The sequence below is a fragment of the Aythya marila genome (genome assembly GCF_965140915.1).
Source record: "Aythya marila genome assembly, chromosome: 21".
In the NCBI taxonomy this organism is placed as follows: domain Eukaryota; kingdom Metazoa; phylum Chordata; class Aves; order Anseriformes; family Anatidae; genus Aythya; species Aythya marila.
Window position 1 is genome coordinate 2,836,366 of NC_139062.1, and position 15,383 is coordinate 2,851,748.

At 54.4% G+C, this 15,383-nt stretch overlaps 1 protein-coding gene across 1 annotated transcript in view; it reads right to left on the reverse strand.

Annotated features, from left to right (window-relative positions):
• The window catches only part of NOC2L (NOC2 like nucleolar associated transcriptional repressor), a 34,429-nt gene that overhangs the window by 9,437 nt on the left and 9,609 nt on the right, over window positions 1-15,383 (reverse strand). Inside the window, exons 12-15 of the mRNA XM_082777253.1 lie at window positions 12,141-12,252; window positions 6,660-6,773; window positions 6,383-6,484; window positions 2,426-2,569 (exon numbers count right to left, since the gene is read on the reverse strand). Of these exons, the coding sequence (XP_082633379.1) occupies window positions 2,426-2,569; window positions 6,383-6,484; window positions 6,660-6,773; window positions 12,141-12,252 (472 nt within the window). The remainder of the gene's footprint in view (window positions 1-2,425; window positions 2,570-6,382; window positions 6,485-6,659; window positions 6,774-12,140; window positions 12,253-15,383) is intronic.

The following is a 15,383-nucleotide window of genomic DNA, read 5'->3' on the forward strand; positions in this document are numbered from 1 at the left end:
CCTGCACTGTCCCCTGCCAGGCCAGGGCCCGGGCAGGTGCTGAAGAAACCTCAAATCAGAGGTGCCCATCGCACATCCGGACCCAACAAACAAACAAAGAAAAGGAAAATCAAGTTCTCAGCCTGAAAACGTGGTGGAAGCATCAGGCCGAACGCAGCTGCTGTGCCTGGGATGCCGGGGGGATCCCCGCACAGCCCCTCCACTTTATTTCAAATGCCTTTTCGGGCAGGGTTTGTGTTTGCAGGAGTGCCAACACCCTGCATGTGCTGGGGACAGCCTGGCAAGCTCAACCCAGCCTTGGAGGGATGCTCCGAGCTGTTCTGGGAAGCCCGGTCTCTGTGGGAGCTTTGGCCCTTTTTGGAAATCTACCCCATCTGCTCGCACAGGAGCAGGTCACCAGCCTCCAAGCTCGTCCCCAGGCACAAAAGATAAGCCGGAGAAGCACCGAGCTGGCTGCTGCCCTCGCTCTTTAGGGGCAGGAGGAGAACCTGTCCCCAAACAGGCTGGGCAAAACAGAGCTTTTGTTTCCCCAAAGCAGCCCCAACCTTACCTGCGACGCTCCTGCAGGTGCACCAGCATCAGCTAGGAGCTGTGCAGGCAGCAAGATGTTAAAATGATGGCTCCGTTCTTAAAAAAAGGGGCTGCTGCCAGAGCTGCTGGGAAAAGCAGCCAGTGGCAGAGTTGTTGGAAACCCGTTTTTTCTTTTCAGCCAACGATCCTCCCCAGCCCATGGTTCCAGGGAGCCCTGGGGGCTGAAACCTCTACCTCTGCGGAGCGGGTGGGTGGTCACGGCGCTGTCTGCCCGCAGAAGCTACAGAACAACAACACAACCCCAACCACTGCGCTCCAGACGGGAAGCCTAATTCCTCTGGCAAAGCAGCCCGAGCCCGAGCAGCGTTTCCAGAACCCAGGACTGCTCGGCCTCTTCAAAACCAGCTCCATCAACCCCTTCATCCCAGAAGAGCAGCGCTGCGCCCAAGGCACCGATGTGCCAGGATTTCCAAGGGTGATTTTCCTGCAGTTCCTGCACTTTGATCCCCTCAATTACCTCCCAGACACAGATAATTCCTCCTCTCTCCTGCTGGGCAAGGAATTATCCCACTCACCGCTGACTCTCAGGCGGAGGCGTGCACACACACAGCTCACCTGCAGAGGTTGCTGCGCCGGCTAAATGCAAAGCTCCCCGTCCCAGAGGAAAAGCAAACGAAGCTTCGTTAGCAAGGCTTCCCTTTGGCTTCGTTTAGCAGGACAGGAGCACGGTCCCCTTGGAGGCAAAAAAAAAAAGAGCAACAGAAGGTTCCCCTCCTACCCCAGGCCGGCAGAGAACAGCACAACGGAATTAAGGCCAGGCAGCTGCTTCTGGAGAGTTTGAACAGGTCCCTGCTTCGAGCTGAAACCAGCAGCTTCCAGTGCCTCCATCTGCATCCAGCTGGCTGCGGCAGCTTCCTTACGGAGAGGCCCTGGAGACCAGCACCTCTTGGCACGCCTCGACAGGCAGCTCGTCTCCGCCTGCTCCTTTCGTGGTGCCTTCCCTCCGGACCCTTCCCAGCCAGGGGAACACCCCTAGCCACGACAGGTTTTTTCCAGGAAGACAGCATCTCGTTCTATCAGCCAGATGGCCAACTATTTACTACCTCACCCTCGAAATATCCTGTTTTCTACCCGTGCAGTTCATTTCCTAAAATAAGAAGCGCTGATCATTACCCCTGCTGCTCTCCTTCAGCTCATCACTGAGGCAAAACTGCCCTGAGATGCAGCCCAACACCTCCACGGGCCCTACGAGCCACCCAGCACCACTGCATCTTTTCCAGGCACTGAATGTGCTCAGCATTTCCTCTGCAGGTTGGATATTTGCTTGATTGCAGACAGCAGGACACACCAGCATCTCTCCTGGTGCCCAGGGTGCCTGATCACAGTTCTTTGGGCTCGTACCTTTAGTTGGTCTCCAGTTCTGCCTCCACAAGAGACCAGGAAAATGGAAAAAGGTTTGGCTCAGGATTCTGAACTCTATCAGTCAGATACAGCTGCTGGAGAGGTGTCTCCACACACCAGGAGGAAACAACACGGTGACAAAGGAGGTGAAATCCCCCCCTTCACCTTAAGCCACGAGCTGGCACCGGCGTACCAGCAGCGGGGTGATGAGAAGCCAGAAATTCCCCAGCAGAGGATGTGCCCCAGCGAAGCGAGGCGCTTCCATACGTGCGTGTGCTGTGAGTAAGAGCAGGGTGTAATTTATGGCCTGTGTTTTCCATGAGGCTTTTGGCTGCGGGGCCCTGCCCAGCCGGGTTGTTTGCGAGCTCCTGCCGCACCCCACGGCCCCGTTTCCAGGAGCTCGTCCTCCCTCCTCCCCCTGCCACCCGCTCGGCCCCGGCAGCCGGAGCCTGGCTGTCTTTCCAGGAAGCCCAAATCGAAGCAGCAGACTCACCACAGACTCCCTGCTGGCCACCCCGAAGGTAGCTTTCTGACGCCTGCTGGCGATGTAGGCAGAATTTTCCTGCACTTTCTCCAGCAGCTGCCGGATAGGCTTGCAGTAGTTGGCGATCTTGCACTCCTTCAGGAAAGATTTTAGCTGGGAGGAGGGGGAAGAAGAAGAAGGAAAGCCACGTTAAGAGTTTCCATGCACAGACCCCATCAGCAAAAAAAAAAACACATCTCCCACCCTCGGTGAGGGACAGCACGGGGTGCCTGCTGCCTTCCATTCACACCACAGAGCAGCATCCTGCCAGCCTGGGCTGGGAGGATGCAGAGATACAGATACCTGCACCCAAACCAAAATGGGGCTTGCTCAGGAACAGCTCTGCACCCTTGAACTCGAGCTCTTTCTGAAATGATGCACTGCTGGGGCTGGAGCAGCACCGCGACGGATATTGGGGTGGGAATCCCAGGTAGGTGAGGCTGGATGGGAGGCAGAGATTGAGCAAGGAGTGCACAAAGGACTGTCTGTGGGCTGGGACTGGAGGTCTTTGCACGGCTCAGTGGGAAAACTGGGGGCTGGCAGAGCTGTAGGGCTGTGGGTCAGGCCGGGGGGCCATGTGGAGTCACACGGGGTGAGGTTTGCTTAGCGCCTGCCCGCCAGCCCAGCTCCAGCTGGAACCTCCCATTTTTCGAGGGCGCAAACCCACGCAGGCACCACAGAAAAATGCACGGAGCAACCCCCACAGGCATGTGCCTAGATAATTCCTCCTTTTAAGACCCAAGGGCTTCGGCGGAACGGCTGGGACGAGAGCCAGTCTGCCAGGAAACCACAAACCCCAAAAAAAGGGCACGGGCCAGGTCCAGCCTACTCGCAGGGAGCTGGCCCCTGCCCTCCCTCCGCAAGGAAACACATTCCAGTACCCCCAGACGATGGGACTGTCTCACTGCCAACACCATGTTTTTGTAGGGTTTGCTTTTTTTTCTATCTCAGCAGCTCTCACAGGGCTCTGACACCGTGGCGAGGCGGCAGAGGATGCTCCAAACAGGAGGAGAGATGGGAGCGTGCGGATTGACCCCGGTTTCCATTCCAGCACACTGCTAGGTTTCCACCAGCTCTCCAAATTCTGCAGGGCGACCTTCTTGCCGGTGTACCAGACGCTTTGATTTAGGGGAAAAGAGACCCAAGGGGGCAGCAGAAAATGGTTGACCACGAGGGAGCCTTCACCTGCCTGCTCCACGCGGGGAGAACGTCCCCATCAGCTGGCAGCAGGGGCTGCTCTCCTCCCTTTCTCCACCTTCCAGCCCTCAGCCAACTCCGAGAAAGGGGAGATAAAACCAACACCTTGCCCCCTTTCTGCAGACAGCCTCCCCAACAGGTACAAAGGAACCACCCCAAGCGCTGCTGCCGGCCAGCCCCGTCCTGTTCTCGCCTTCCCTTTCTAAAATATTTATTTTTTTGCGGGCGCTGCGTATTTATCTCCGCGGTAGAGATGCATTTGTCATTCCATTTATCTCCCCTGATCCCCCCGGCTGCAGCCCCAGATCCATTTCATCCGCTGCCACGGCCATTCTCATTTTTCTTCCCTTGCACGAGTGTCACCTGAAATCCTGCCGAATCTCGGGCTCCATCGGGGCGGTTTGGCGGCGTGCGCTCGCTCTCCCGGCCCTGCGCTTCATTTCTCCTCCTCCCCTCCTCTCCCCGACCCAGGCAATCCCTCACAGCCCCACCGCTATCTGCCACGGATATTAACGAAAGGTAATGAGATCTCAGCCCCGCGTTCGGAGGCAGGGAACGACCGAGACAGTGAAAGATAGAGGGGGGAGAGAGAGAGAGAGAGAAAGGAACCCTCTGCGTGCCTTTTTCCCCGCTGCCAAGCACAACAACCACAGCTTTGCAGAATAAAAGCGCTCGGAACATGTGTTTGTGTGTGTGTGTGCTGCTAACATCTCACGTCGGCTCCTAGCTGAGCAGCTCTGTGATTAGTGGGATTGATCCCGTCCAACTGCCAGCCTCAAACGCCAAGGGTTTGTACCAGCGGGGAGACCGCAGCAAAAACCCAGCTCCTCTTACAGTAAACGACACGGGCAACGAGAAATGATGGGCTGCAGCTGGGCTCGTGTGTGCCAGGGAACCCAAAGCAACCCCAATCCTCCACTCTCAGGCAGCAGGGACAATATCCAGCTGGGTCAGAGCGAGCAGGAGGGGGTGCAGCTGGCAGGGACTCCGGCACCTCCGTCCTTCTGCGAGCCCTGCCCTGCCCGTGCCACCTCCTGCCCCCTCCCAGCAGCACCAGCCCCAATCCAAACCCTCCAATTTTCCCCTTTAACCTCCCACCTCTGCTCTGCGCTGCCTGGAAGGACCCTACAGACGAGGGATTCTCTTCCAAGCACCCAGACGCACGCCCTGAGCTCCTCACCAGCCCGTGGTGGAGTGGAAGCAGCAACAGCAGCCCGGGGGTCGTGCCTTTGAACCGCCTCCCTCCCCTGCTGGCTCTGCTTTCCTTTCATCTGCCCCGGCTGCTTCCTGCCTTCCAGGCAAGGAGGCTCCAAAGTTCAGGCTGAAGGCAGTTCAGCCCAGCTTCTCCCAAAGCCGCCGACCAGGAGGAGATGAGCTCTCGGCGCAGCCCTCGCCAGCTGGAAGCCAGCCCCTGCCCCATGGCGCTGAGCGAGGGGGGGAAAAGGGATTTATTTTTTTTTTTCTAGCTAACTGGAGCGGTGCCAGGGGAAAAGCCTTCCCCCCGCGCGCCTTCCCGAAGGCTCTGAGATTTTGGGAAGCTAACCTCAGCAGCCCGGACCCAGCAGACGGCCACGAGGCTGTGGTTAGTGGCAGCCGAAGAGGAATCCGACAGCGGGAATTCTCTGCGGAAAGCCGGGCTGGTCCCGGGCTGTGTTTGGAAGCCACGGGGCGCTCCTCGTTCCAGCTCCAACCTCGGCTCCGACAGCTTGGCTGCTCCCAGCAGCTGCTGGCTGAGACCAAAGGGCTTCGTTCGCCGCCGATCAAGTGAGAAGCAAAAGGAGAGCAGGCAGGGGAGCTGCTCTGCGAGCGTGGAGGCTGCCTGTCAGCTCGCATTAGGCAGGGCAGCCGGCTGGCTGCAGCACCGTGGGCAGGCACAGCGGCTCGTGGCAGCAGAGCAGAAGCACGTGGCCCCACGGAGGGTACAGGAGCAACCAAATTGCTCGCCACCTGCCGCTTGTGAGTTAAAAATAAGAGGAATGGGAGGATGTGAAGGAACAAGCTCCAGCTTGTTTGCACTCAGCAGTCCTCCTGTGCAAAGCAGAGAGGGCGCTGCTCATTTGAAACAAGCCACCAGCTTCAGCTCCCGGTATTAGGGGAGGATTAGGCTCCATACACCCAGACATGGCCCCATTAGGCTGCTTTATTGCAGAGAAAGAAGCGTGTAAACACGAAGTGGTGAGGAAGAACTGCCTGCCACGGAATGCCAGGGCAGAGGGAAAGGAGAGCTCTTTGCAGCAATGCTCTGAGGTGCGTTGAGGAAGATGGACAGAGACAGGAATTGGACGCGGGGAGAAAGTGCCCCAGCTGGAGGGGACACAGGCTGGGAGAGAGGATTGCCATCTTGTGGAGAGCACGTGAGAAAAGCCATAAGGCAAGGAGAAACATGAGCTCTGAGAGCACAGGTGCCGTGGTGAGGTAATACAGCAAATCTGGACAACTCTAAATCGCCAAGAACTGCATTCACTGGTCAAAAATGCATCTCTAGAGCCCGTTGTCCCTCTTTGTCTCCCAAAAGAGTGGCTCACACCAAAGCCACTTTCCCCTACCTTCAGCCTCCTGTTAGATGTGATGCCTCTGTTCCTAAGAATCCCTCAAAATGCAAACACAAACTGTGACTGGGAAAAGGTAAATAGCTCTCCCCTACATTATCAGGACCATCTAAAGTTTGCTGCTAGGTTAAAGGAGCTCATCCCACTCTGGGGACGTTCCAAGAGGCGTCCTATACCTTACCTGGATGATAGTGGGGAGAACCAACTCTGGGAACCCGATGCTGTGGGCTTGGCAATGCAGGTACTCAAGAATCAGGTCATAGAGCTGTTCGATGAGGCCATCCTGGGTAGAGGGAGCAGAAATAGAGATATCAGATAGGAACTAAGCCCCTCAGCTCCCAGACTGGGAAATGAGCCTCTAACCTACAGGACAGGATCACAGAACAGGCTGCTGGGGCCAGTCCTGTTTGAAGAGAGGCTGTGTTTCCATGCACTGTTGGCAGCTGGGTTCCACTTACTCGGAAGGCTTTCTCCTGCAGGTTGGCGTTGGAAAGCTTCAGGATCACCGCGAAGTTTATCGGCTTAGCACTCATGCGTCCTGGCCTCTTGTTGAAATCCACTTGCTGGAAAATCTGCAAGAGAAGCAATTGAGCATAAGGATGGTCACACCACGAAACAAACAGACACCCCACGACTCAACCAAGACCGTGCAGTTGATGACAGAGCTGAGAAGACAACCCAAGAGCCCTGACTCCTGCCTGCTCATTCTGATCGCTGTCCAACAGCTTTTTTTAAATGCCCTAGCAAAGGACAGCTTGGGAGCAAACACCAAGCATACTCAAGGCTTTAGAGCCCTGAGCGTGAAAGATGCCACAGGAGCGTGGTGTAAAAGGGAACCGACACAAGCAACATCACGAGGAACTAGAGGTTTGCTCCTCGGACCTGTGCTTCAGACAGCAGGGTGGTACTGCAAGGCTTGAGCGTGCTTTGGAGCTGTCCCTGAAGACGAGATGCTTTTCAACAGCAGGACTAAATGCTGCTTATACCAACCGATTACCTTCTTACTGTCATTGAAGTACCTGAATTGTCCTAGGAAGCAGATGGACCAGGAAGTCCTTTCCACAAACACCCCTTGCCAGGCAAGGTCTCTGGTCTAATGCCTTTCCCACCAGTGTCCCTCGTACCAATTATAACTGAACAGCCTTTGAATAAGCACAGATTATTCTCCACGGACACATTTCTCTTTATAGCAAGGGACGTGGGGAAAAAAATGGCCTTTTTCCAGAGTCTGAGCAGAGACTACACATGTAGCTCCTCAAAAACAACCCCAAGAGGCACACACAGCACCCAGGGTAAAGCTGGATGCCCAACACACCAGGCGTGTCAAACCTGCATCTTTGCTGTTACATTCTCCCAGAAATGGGAAATGATAATGCTTAATGCTCATGGTTAGGGAAAAGAACATTTATTTCACATAAAAGCTGAAATCAGCTGCAAGCAGGATTTGCCTCGGTCCCTACCCTGGGTAGGTATCAGGCAAGAGGGGAGGCTACCCAAAAAGGGCCGTGCACTGTGCTGCTCGCCTTCTGAAGCTGTGATATATGAAGGAAGATGAGGTTTCTGGAACGATCAGCAGCACAAACCTGCCCTTCCCCAGCCTGGCAGAGGCAGACCTCAGGAGGAGGCTGAGAAGAGCTGCACAGACCGCTCGCACCAGGACACGTTCCCAGAGACTCCCATCAGGGGCTAACAAGCAGCAATCAAGGGAGGTGGTCGCTAATAAGGGAGCTTCGTTTCAAAAAGCCAGCCCCAAATGACCAACTGGCAATCACTCGTGTGCCAGCTGACAACCTTTGAGGGGTCTGACAGGGAACACAGCCTGCCTGCCCGTGCCTCTGAGCACGAGGCCCCTGCCTCCAAGGCGCTCAGCCCCTAGATTCCCAACACTTCTAAATATTACTTTCGAGCAGGAAATAATTTCTATTCCCTCTACGCGGCGATACATTCATCATCAGAGCCCAAGCAGCCCAGAAAGGCAGAGCACTGATTGCTAGAGGGTGAGGTGGGGGAGAGGGAGGGCGCTCGGGTCACTCCGGTGCCCCCGGGCCAGAAAAGCATGGAGCCGGCTATTGATTTTTTTACATTTTATTTGTCAATCCAGGTTATTTGGAAGGGAGGGACAAGCCTGGTGGCTTGTGAAAACAAAGAGCCCTAGCCTAGGGAATCGATGCTATAAACCTCGTTATGCACGGTTATTTCTTTGGCCAAAACAGTCGTATTGATCCCCGAGGTCAGACGCATTAAAGAAAAAGGCAGCGGGCGCTGTGGGATCCTAACGTGCCACTAGGCAAGTGGGAAAATACAAGCAGAGGGTTTGAAACCTCCCCAGATGTGCTGGGGAATCTGGCGGGACACGTGGAAAGGGGAAAAATGTGGTTCCCAGCCCTAGGTTGTGCAGGATGGCCCAGACAGCAGCCAGGCTGAAAGAAGGGATGACTGTGTCTAGGAATCCTGTGGCAGGGCAGAAAAGTGATAACGAGGGACTGGAGGGCCAGAAAACATCCAAAGCCAAGGGCTTGGCTCGAGTGAGACCCACCAGCAGACAGAAAAAAGGACAGGAGGGGGTTTTCAGCAAGCTCTAGCTCACCACTCCTACGTTGGTAGGGTGAAGGGTGCTTGGATGTACAGCTTGCACCAGCAGAAAACCAAGCCCACGGCCCCAGCACTCTTACTTTATCACCCCCACCCCATCCTGTCTTTTCTCAGGCTCCAGCAAAGCCTCCTGGCAGCTGCTTTGATCAGCCCGAGGCCGGCTGCCCCAGGCCAGCCCCCAGCAAGGAGGCAGAGCTGTGCAGGACCCGCCTGCAGCCTCCCCGCGGCTGCTCCAGCACCCTCCACCTCACCCCCAGCACCCAGCAGGGCTGCTCAGAGCCCAGCTGCTGCCAAGCTGAGAAAAGCTGCTCAACTTTTGTAATATATTCCCGTTTTGCATCCCACAGGGTGTTCTTCCTCTGGGGTTATTCCTTCTCCCCTACAGGACATTGCATTCCCCTTGGTTGAGCTACAGGAGGTGTCTCCAACGTGCCAAGGTCCCTCTGAAGAGCAGGCTCTGCTGGTGCAGCAATTCCTCCCAGCTTTGCACCTTCTGCATGCTTCTTGTCCTTGTCCCTGTGTTCAAACCATGAGCGATAACATCTCACCCCCCTGACGAGCACTGGCCTAGCAGCACACCCCACAGCCAGCTTCTCCAGCCCCAAATCCTCAGCCTGGCTGTGAGGTGTGGGAGATGGCACCCAAAGCCTTGATAAGGGGAAGATAAAACACCCGGGGGGCTCTTCCCTCATCCACGGAGCCAACTGCCTCTTGATAGGAGTCTATTAGATGGGTTGAGCATCATTTCACTGAGAAAAGTCCTGGCACAAGCAGGGGTTGTGCAGCTTCAAAGCTGCAGGGCAGTATTTGGAGGGAGGGAACGCCCAGGATAAGGGATGCATCTTCAGCTGGTGCAGAGGCTCAGCTCAGCAAGCCTGACGTTGTAGTTTTTCCTCCGTGCGATGATGCAAAGAGCCCCCAGCTTGTAGAAAACTTAAATCTACAACAAAGTCCAGGATTATGGGCCCCCAACCCCTGCAGGAGGTGATTTCCTCCAACAAGCCCCCACCCAGGTATGTCACCGGGCTTCAGGCCCCCCAGGGACCTTCTCCAAAGCGAGCTGCACATCCAAAACAAAACTCAAGCCATTGAAGTGCCAAAGTGAAGAGCTCACGCCTCCCTAAGCATGTCAGGGTTAACCTCTTTCCCCATTCCTCCGCAGGGAAGCTAATTTTAAATTGGCATGCCAAGCCTGCCTGTGGGGAGATTTCCACCTTGTTTATCCACACCTGCCTTCCAGCAGATGAGCCACCGCTTCTCCTGCTGCAGAAACTAGTGCCTGTCACAAAATAATTGAAGTGCTGGGGAAAAAAAAAGATAGCCTGGGATCTCACAGGCCCTCCAAGGGTGGGAACAATACAAAAATAAAAGCCTGCCTGCTTTATGCTTTCTCTCAAGCCGTCTCCTCTCATCTAAGAGGTGATTTTAGCAAGCTTCTTTCGCTCCCCCCCCAGAAAAGCAGAGTCAAAAGAGGAGACAGCCCTGGGTGCCTGTGCTGGGGAGCATCAGCTCCTGTCAGGCTGCATCAAGCAGCCAGCTCTCATTTCGACTGGCAGGGGCTTGGGGAATTCCCGTGCCTGGGGGAATTGCACAAACATTCAATCTGCTGGCTCCTGAAAGCACGGCAGCGACAGGGCTGAGACGAGAGGTAGCCAGGGCTGGTCTTCTTGGTGGAGAGGGGGAAGGGAAACAATCGTGGTCTCTTCTTAGAGAAGGTTTTCAGAATCTACACCGAGGCTATACAAAGCTCAGCCACGTTTTTTTTCAGGGCTTTGTGCACGTCTGGTGTCGCTCACTCCAGAGCCTGGCTACGTTTGGATCCAGCTGCATCAGCGAGTGAGGGGCAGGCTGCCGTCCTCCACAGCAAATGGAGCATGGGAAGGCTTCGATCTGCCCCCTGACCCCAGCCCTGCTCCTTAAACCCAGCATTTAGGAGGGGCTGAGCAGCGTGCTGCTTCTCTCTCACCTCGCTTTGGCTTCTGGGTTTAAAACGTGCTGGTTCTGTGACACGGTGTGGTGCAGGACTGCTGCCTAGGGGCAGAGGCACTGCCAGGGTTGTGAGCTGGTAGGACCAGGCTGCTTAGAGATGAGTTTATCCCTGGGACCTTGGGTTCAAATTGGAAATTAAGGGCTAGCAACACGTGTGCAGGCATTTTACCCTGCCCCCAGCCTCTCCTTTGTCACCAACACCTGGACAAGGCAGGCCCAGCAGCACCTCGCACGCAGCAGGCTGGGATGTGGTGGGGAGGAAGCTCAGCGTGCGCCACGGTCACGGCCGGCTGGGGCCCGACACACAGATTGCATCCCCACGGGGAAGGAGGTTTTTTTTCCTCTCGGAGCACTGAAAATTAAAAATAAAAAGCAGAGGAACCGTCCTCCCCCCCCCAGGCTCTGCTACAGCGGCGTGGAGATGTCTCCGTCGCTGGATGTGGCTGGCAGAGGTTCAAGAGTGTGTGAAGGAGAGGAAGGAAGCAGGCAAATGGCAAAGCCACACAGGCCAGGGCCAGGGCGCAGCAGAGGGGGGTGGGAGAGCAGGAGGAGATTTATAAACATTGCTGGCTTCCACGGGCTCAGAGGATGTGGTTTGCAGAGGCCGTTTACAACAACACAAAACCACAAAAGCCTTTGCTTCAACAGAACTTGATTAGCAACGAGCCCAGCTGACTCAGGTCATTTGTTACAGAAGCCTCCCTCATTCTCCTCCAACAGCCAGCCTCACGCTGACCTTTGGGGGCTTTGCATTCCTCACCTTGCCCCATTCTCCCTCAGAAGTGTTTCTTCAAAGAAAAAGCCACTTCTGTACTACCCTCTCACAGGGAGTCATCAGGAATCTGATCTGTGGGAAGCTGGATGGTCTCTGAGCATCACCCTAAGGAAGACACAAGGCACCAGTATTTCACCAAACAGCCTGTGTTTCGCCAGGCTGCCTTCAAGGGGATTATTTTGAGCAAATTAAGTCTTGGAGCACCTTTTTCCTTCCATCTCCCTTTGTCTGTGGTTACGACAAGCTCTTCCATTTGCTAAGACACAAACACATCAAGGGGATCAAGTAACAGCTTGGGGACTTACTGCAGCCAGTTGAATCAAAGCTCCTCCTTGGAAACCCTTTGCCTATTCCAGCTGCATCAGCCAAACCAGCTAGGAATGTCTTTTTGCACCCAGCTGATCTCAGATACAGGAAAATTATAAATTTAATCCTGTTTGCTAACTGCACGCTGTCTGATGGCGTTTGCCAAGGGGTTTAGGGTGTGAGCAGATCCCAGGGGGAGCTGTTGGTGGGTAGGGTAAATGTGAAGGTGTTCATTAGGTAGCAGACAGTTGTTGCTACACCAGCAGGACCCACTGACCTCCAGGATAAATGGCAGCACGGGGATGAAGGTCCTGGTGTTCTCAGACAGCAGCGTAAGGGCACGGATGCAGTGCATGCGTAGTGGGTAGAACCGAGCTGTGGGCACCAGCCTAGAGGGGAAAAAAAGAAAGGATATTAGGCCAGGATAATACAGGAGCTGCACTCGCAGCCCCCAGCAACGTTTTAGAGCCCTTCCTACTCTACAAAAAGGAAGAGAGCTTTAGGATTGCACAGCAAACTGAGCTGAAGCTATCCCGTAGTGGGGAAAAATTTATTCGTGCTAAAGCTGTGACACCAACAACCAGGTTCTTCTGGGACAGAGGAGGGGAAGTGCTACGAGGCAGGAGCTCTGCAGATGAAGCTCAGCACTGATGCTCTTTCGTCACGTTCAACACTTTGAGCTCTCGTGCTGCTGACACAGGTAGGTGCACGAGAAGTGGCAGGAACCAGCAGTGAAATGCTCAGCTGAGGCAGTGAATTTGCCAGAAATGTGCTCCCCCAGCACACAGGAGGGACCGCAAGGAGAAGGCAGTAACCAATTTCAGGTTGCATACCCTCTGTGTGCCCACACAGCTCGTGCTGTCACCTCCATAGCCACACTTGTCACGTGGAATGTCACCAGGGCAGGAGGAGCTGGACCAGCAGCGTGTCCGAAAGGACAGAGCAGGACCGAGAGGGGCATCACGAGACCCTCTCAGCCCTCTCCAACAGAGGAGGAATCACTCAGCTGCTCCTCTTTCAGAGAGAAAAGAGGATTGAAACTGCTAGTGATGAGCAGGGAGGGAAAGAGGCCGCCTTTGACCATGTTTTAGGCTGTTATGCCCTTGGATATTAAAGGGAACTGAGCACAGCTGCCTCTGTAAGGTGGGGCACCACAGGCTCAGCTCCCCCAGTGCCACCTAAGCCAGCAGCAGAGAACACAGAGCCCAGCATCAATCCCGTGGCTACCCCTAAGACACCAAAACTCGTTACCTTACCACTCCAGAAACATCTTGCTATGCACGCCTGTACCTGAAGACAGATGCCCCCAGCACTAACGAGTTTTTTTTCTTTTTTTCCATGGAATTCTCAAACAACAGCCCCACATCCAATAATTCCCTCCCTCCCCACCCAAAAAGGGTTTGATGAGAAACCCAGGGGAGAACACACCCGACCAGGCACCATAAATCACCTCCACCTCCCCCACCCTCCCCACACGCTAAATAGTGGAATAATTATCACTGGATCCATTATAGGAATAAATCTACTTCCCGCCCCGATCTGGCACCACTAGAGATGACGAAAGCCATTCTCAGGAATTAACTGATCGAGGGATAAACCTGTTAAAGGTATAGATTTACTGTAAACCAAGACCATTAATTTTAGAGTGCTCTGCGATGCAACAATCTGTTTAACTTCCCGATGGCTGGATGCTCGGGGAATACAAAACACAGCTGGGCCTTGGCTCTGCTGAGGAAGATCTGCCCAGGGGTCACACCAGCAAGTTCAAATCCACTTGCTCTGGTTTACAGCTCATGCTTTTCATCTCAGAGAGTGCTCCCTGTTGTCTTACCATCACCAAATCCTGCAACACCTACCCTGCTTCTCCCGTGCAGCAGGCTGTGGTGCAGGGAACAGCCCCCAAGGCACTTGGAGGCTTATTTTTACTAGATACAGTTCTTTCTGCTCTACTCCTGTCTGGTCACAGTCTTCTTCTGACTGGGGAGAACACAGAAAGCTTCTTATGGTATCGGTCTCCGCCCCACCAAGAGGGGACAGCCAAGGGAAGGAGTTGAAGGACACCAAAGCTGTGCTTGCTGTATCTGTACATGCTGGGAGGCTGGAGACCAACCCTTACGGGGCATCACAAATCCTCATTTAACTACAAGCCAGGGCAGAACCTCGTATTTATAGCCTGGAGTAAGAGCAAGGTAGGAAGCCAAGCAGACAAGGTCAGGAGAACACTTGCCTTCAGCCTGGAAAAAGGGACAGGAGCTCCTGCAACAACTGACACAAAAAAATAAAGCACGAAAAGACAAACGCAAGCATGCAGACCAGACTGAAAACTTTACAGACCACAGAAGCAGAGAAAGAAAAGCAGGCATCTCCTTTGTGTTCTGTCTCTGCAATACCTACAGCACTACCCCAGTGGTCAAAGCAACTGCAACCTTTCAGCTGTTTGCAAGATCAACACCGCTGATTTTTACAAGGCAATGCCATTAGCAAACTCAGCAGCAAGGCTTTTTCCAGCAGCCCTGAAGTCAGAAGCGATCAATTCCAACATTTTTCCATTCAGCAGTCTGCCTTCCCCGATCACATCTGAGCATGTGCAGCTTGGACACGTTTCAGGAACGGACCCCATGCATTATTAAAAGTAGTTTCGGCGTGTTTTATATGCTGGAGAGCAGGGAGAGGGAGCAAGGAAACGAGGGAGCTGATTTCAATTTTAGCAGCAACCCTTCTGCTCCTAGTTACCGTATTTAATCACATTTCCAATTCTGCCTCGGTCCCTGCCTAGAGCAAAAACAAACCGACGAGCGGTGGTTTCTCTGCAATCCCCTCCCGAAAGCCACCAGGGTGGCAAAAGGAGCTGGTCCTGCAGACAGACAGACACCCTGCTCGCTGCCCTTTCGCTAGAGCAAGGCGCCACCTCCTGGACTTAGGGAAGGAGAATCTCCTCCAAGGGCTATTTATCCCCCTCTGGATGCTCCCAGGAGCACAAGTGAAAGGTTCTGCGGATGGAAAAGCCACACAGCATCCTTCCCTACCACCCCATCACACGCACCTGGGATCTATTTCTATTTTCCCCATGCTGAAATTCATCTCTCAGGCTCCCCAACCTTTGACACCTTGTCAGATGGTGGCTGCACATGGTGCCGAGCATGATGCGAACAAGTTTTATTTGCTGCTCTTGCTGAGACTCACCCAGTTCACCTCTCCTTGGCCCCAGCTCGCTGATTTATCTGCCTGGACAGGTAGAAAACTGCCTCGACTTGTCTGCAGGACAACTGGAGCTCGGCAGCAGCAGCGGGAAGCAGCCTGTGCACATGGGGGATGGGGAGAAGGATGTATGCACACCAACGATCGTTTAAATCTGCTTATCTTCATCACCACTTGGGAGTTTTTCAAGACCAGGCGGGTGGGGTTTTAAAGCTGAGAATCTGGTTACAGAGCTAACAGGATTTCAGGGATCACCAGAGATTCAGAAATTCCCTCAACGCCCATTAACAGCAGCTTCAAAGCAGAAAAAATTCAAACACAC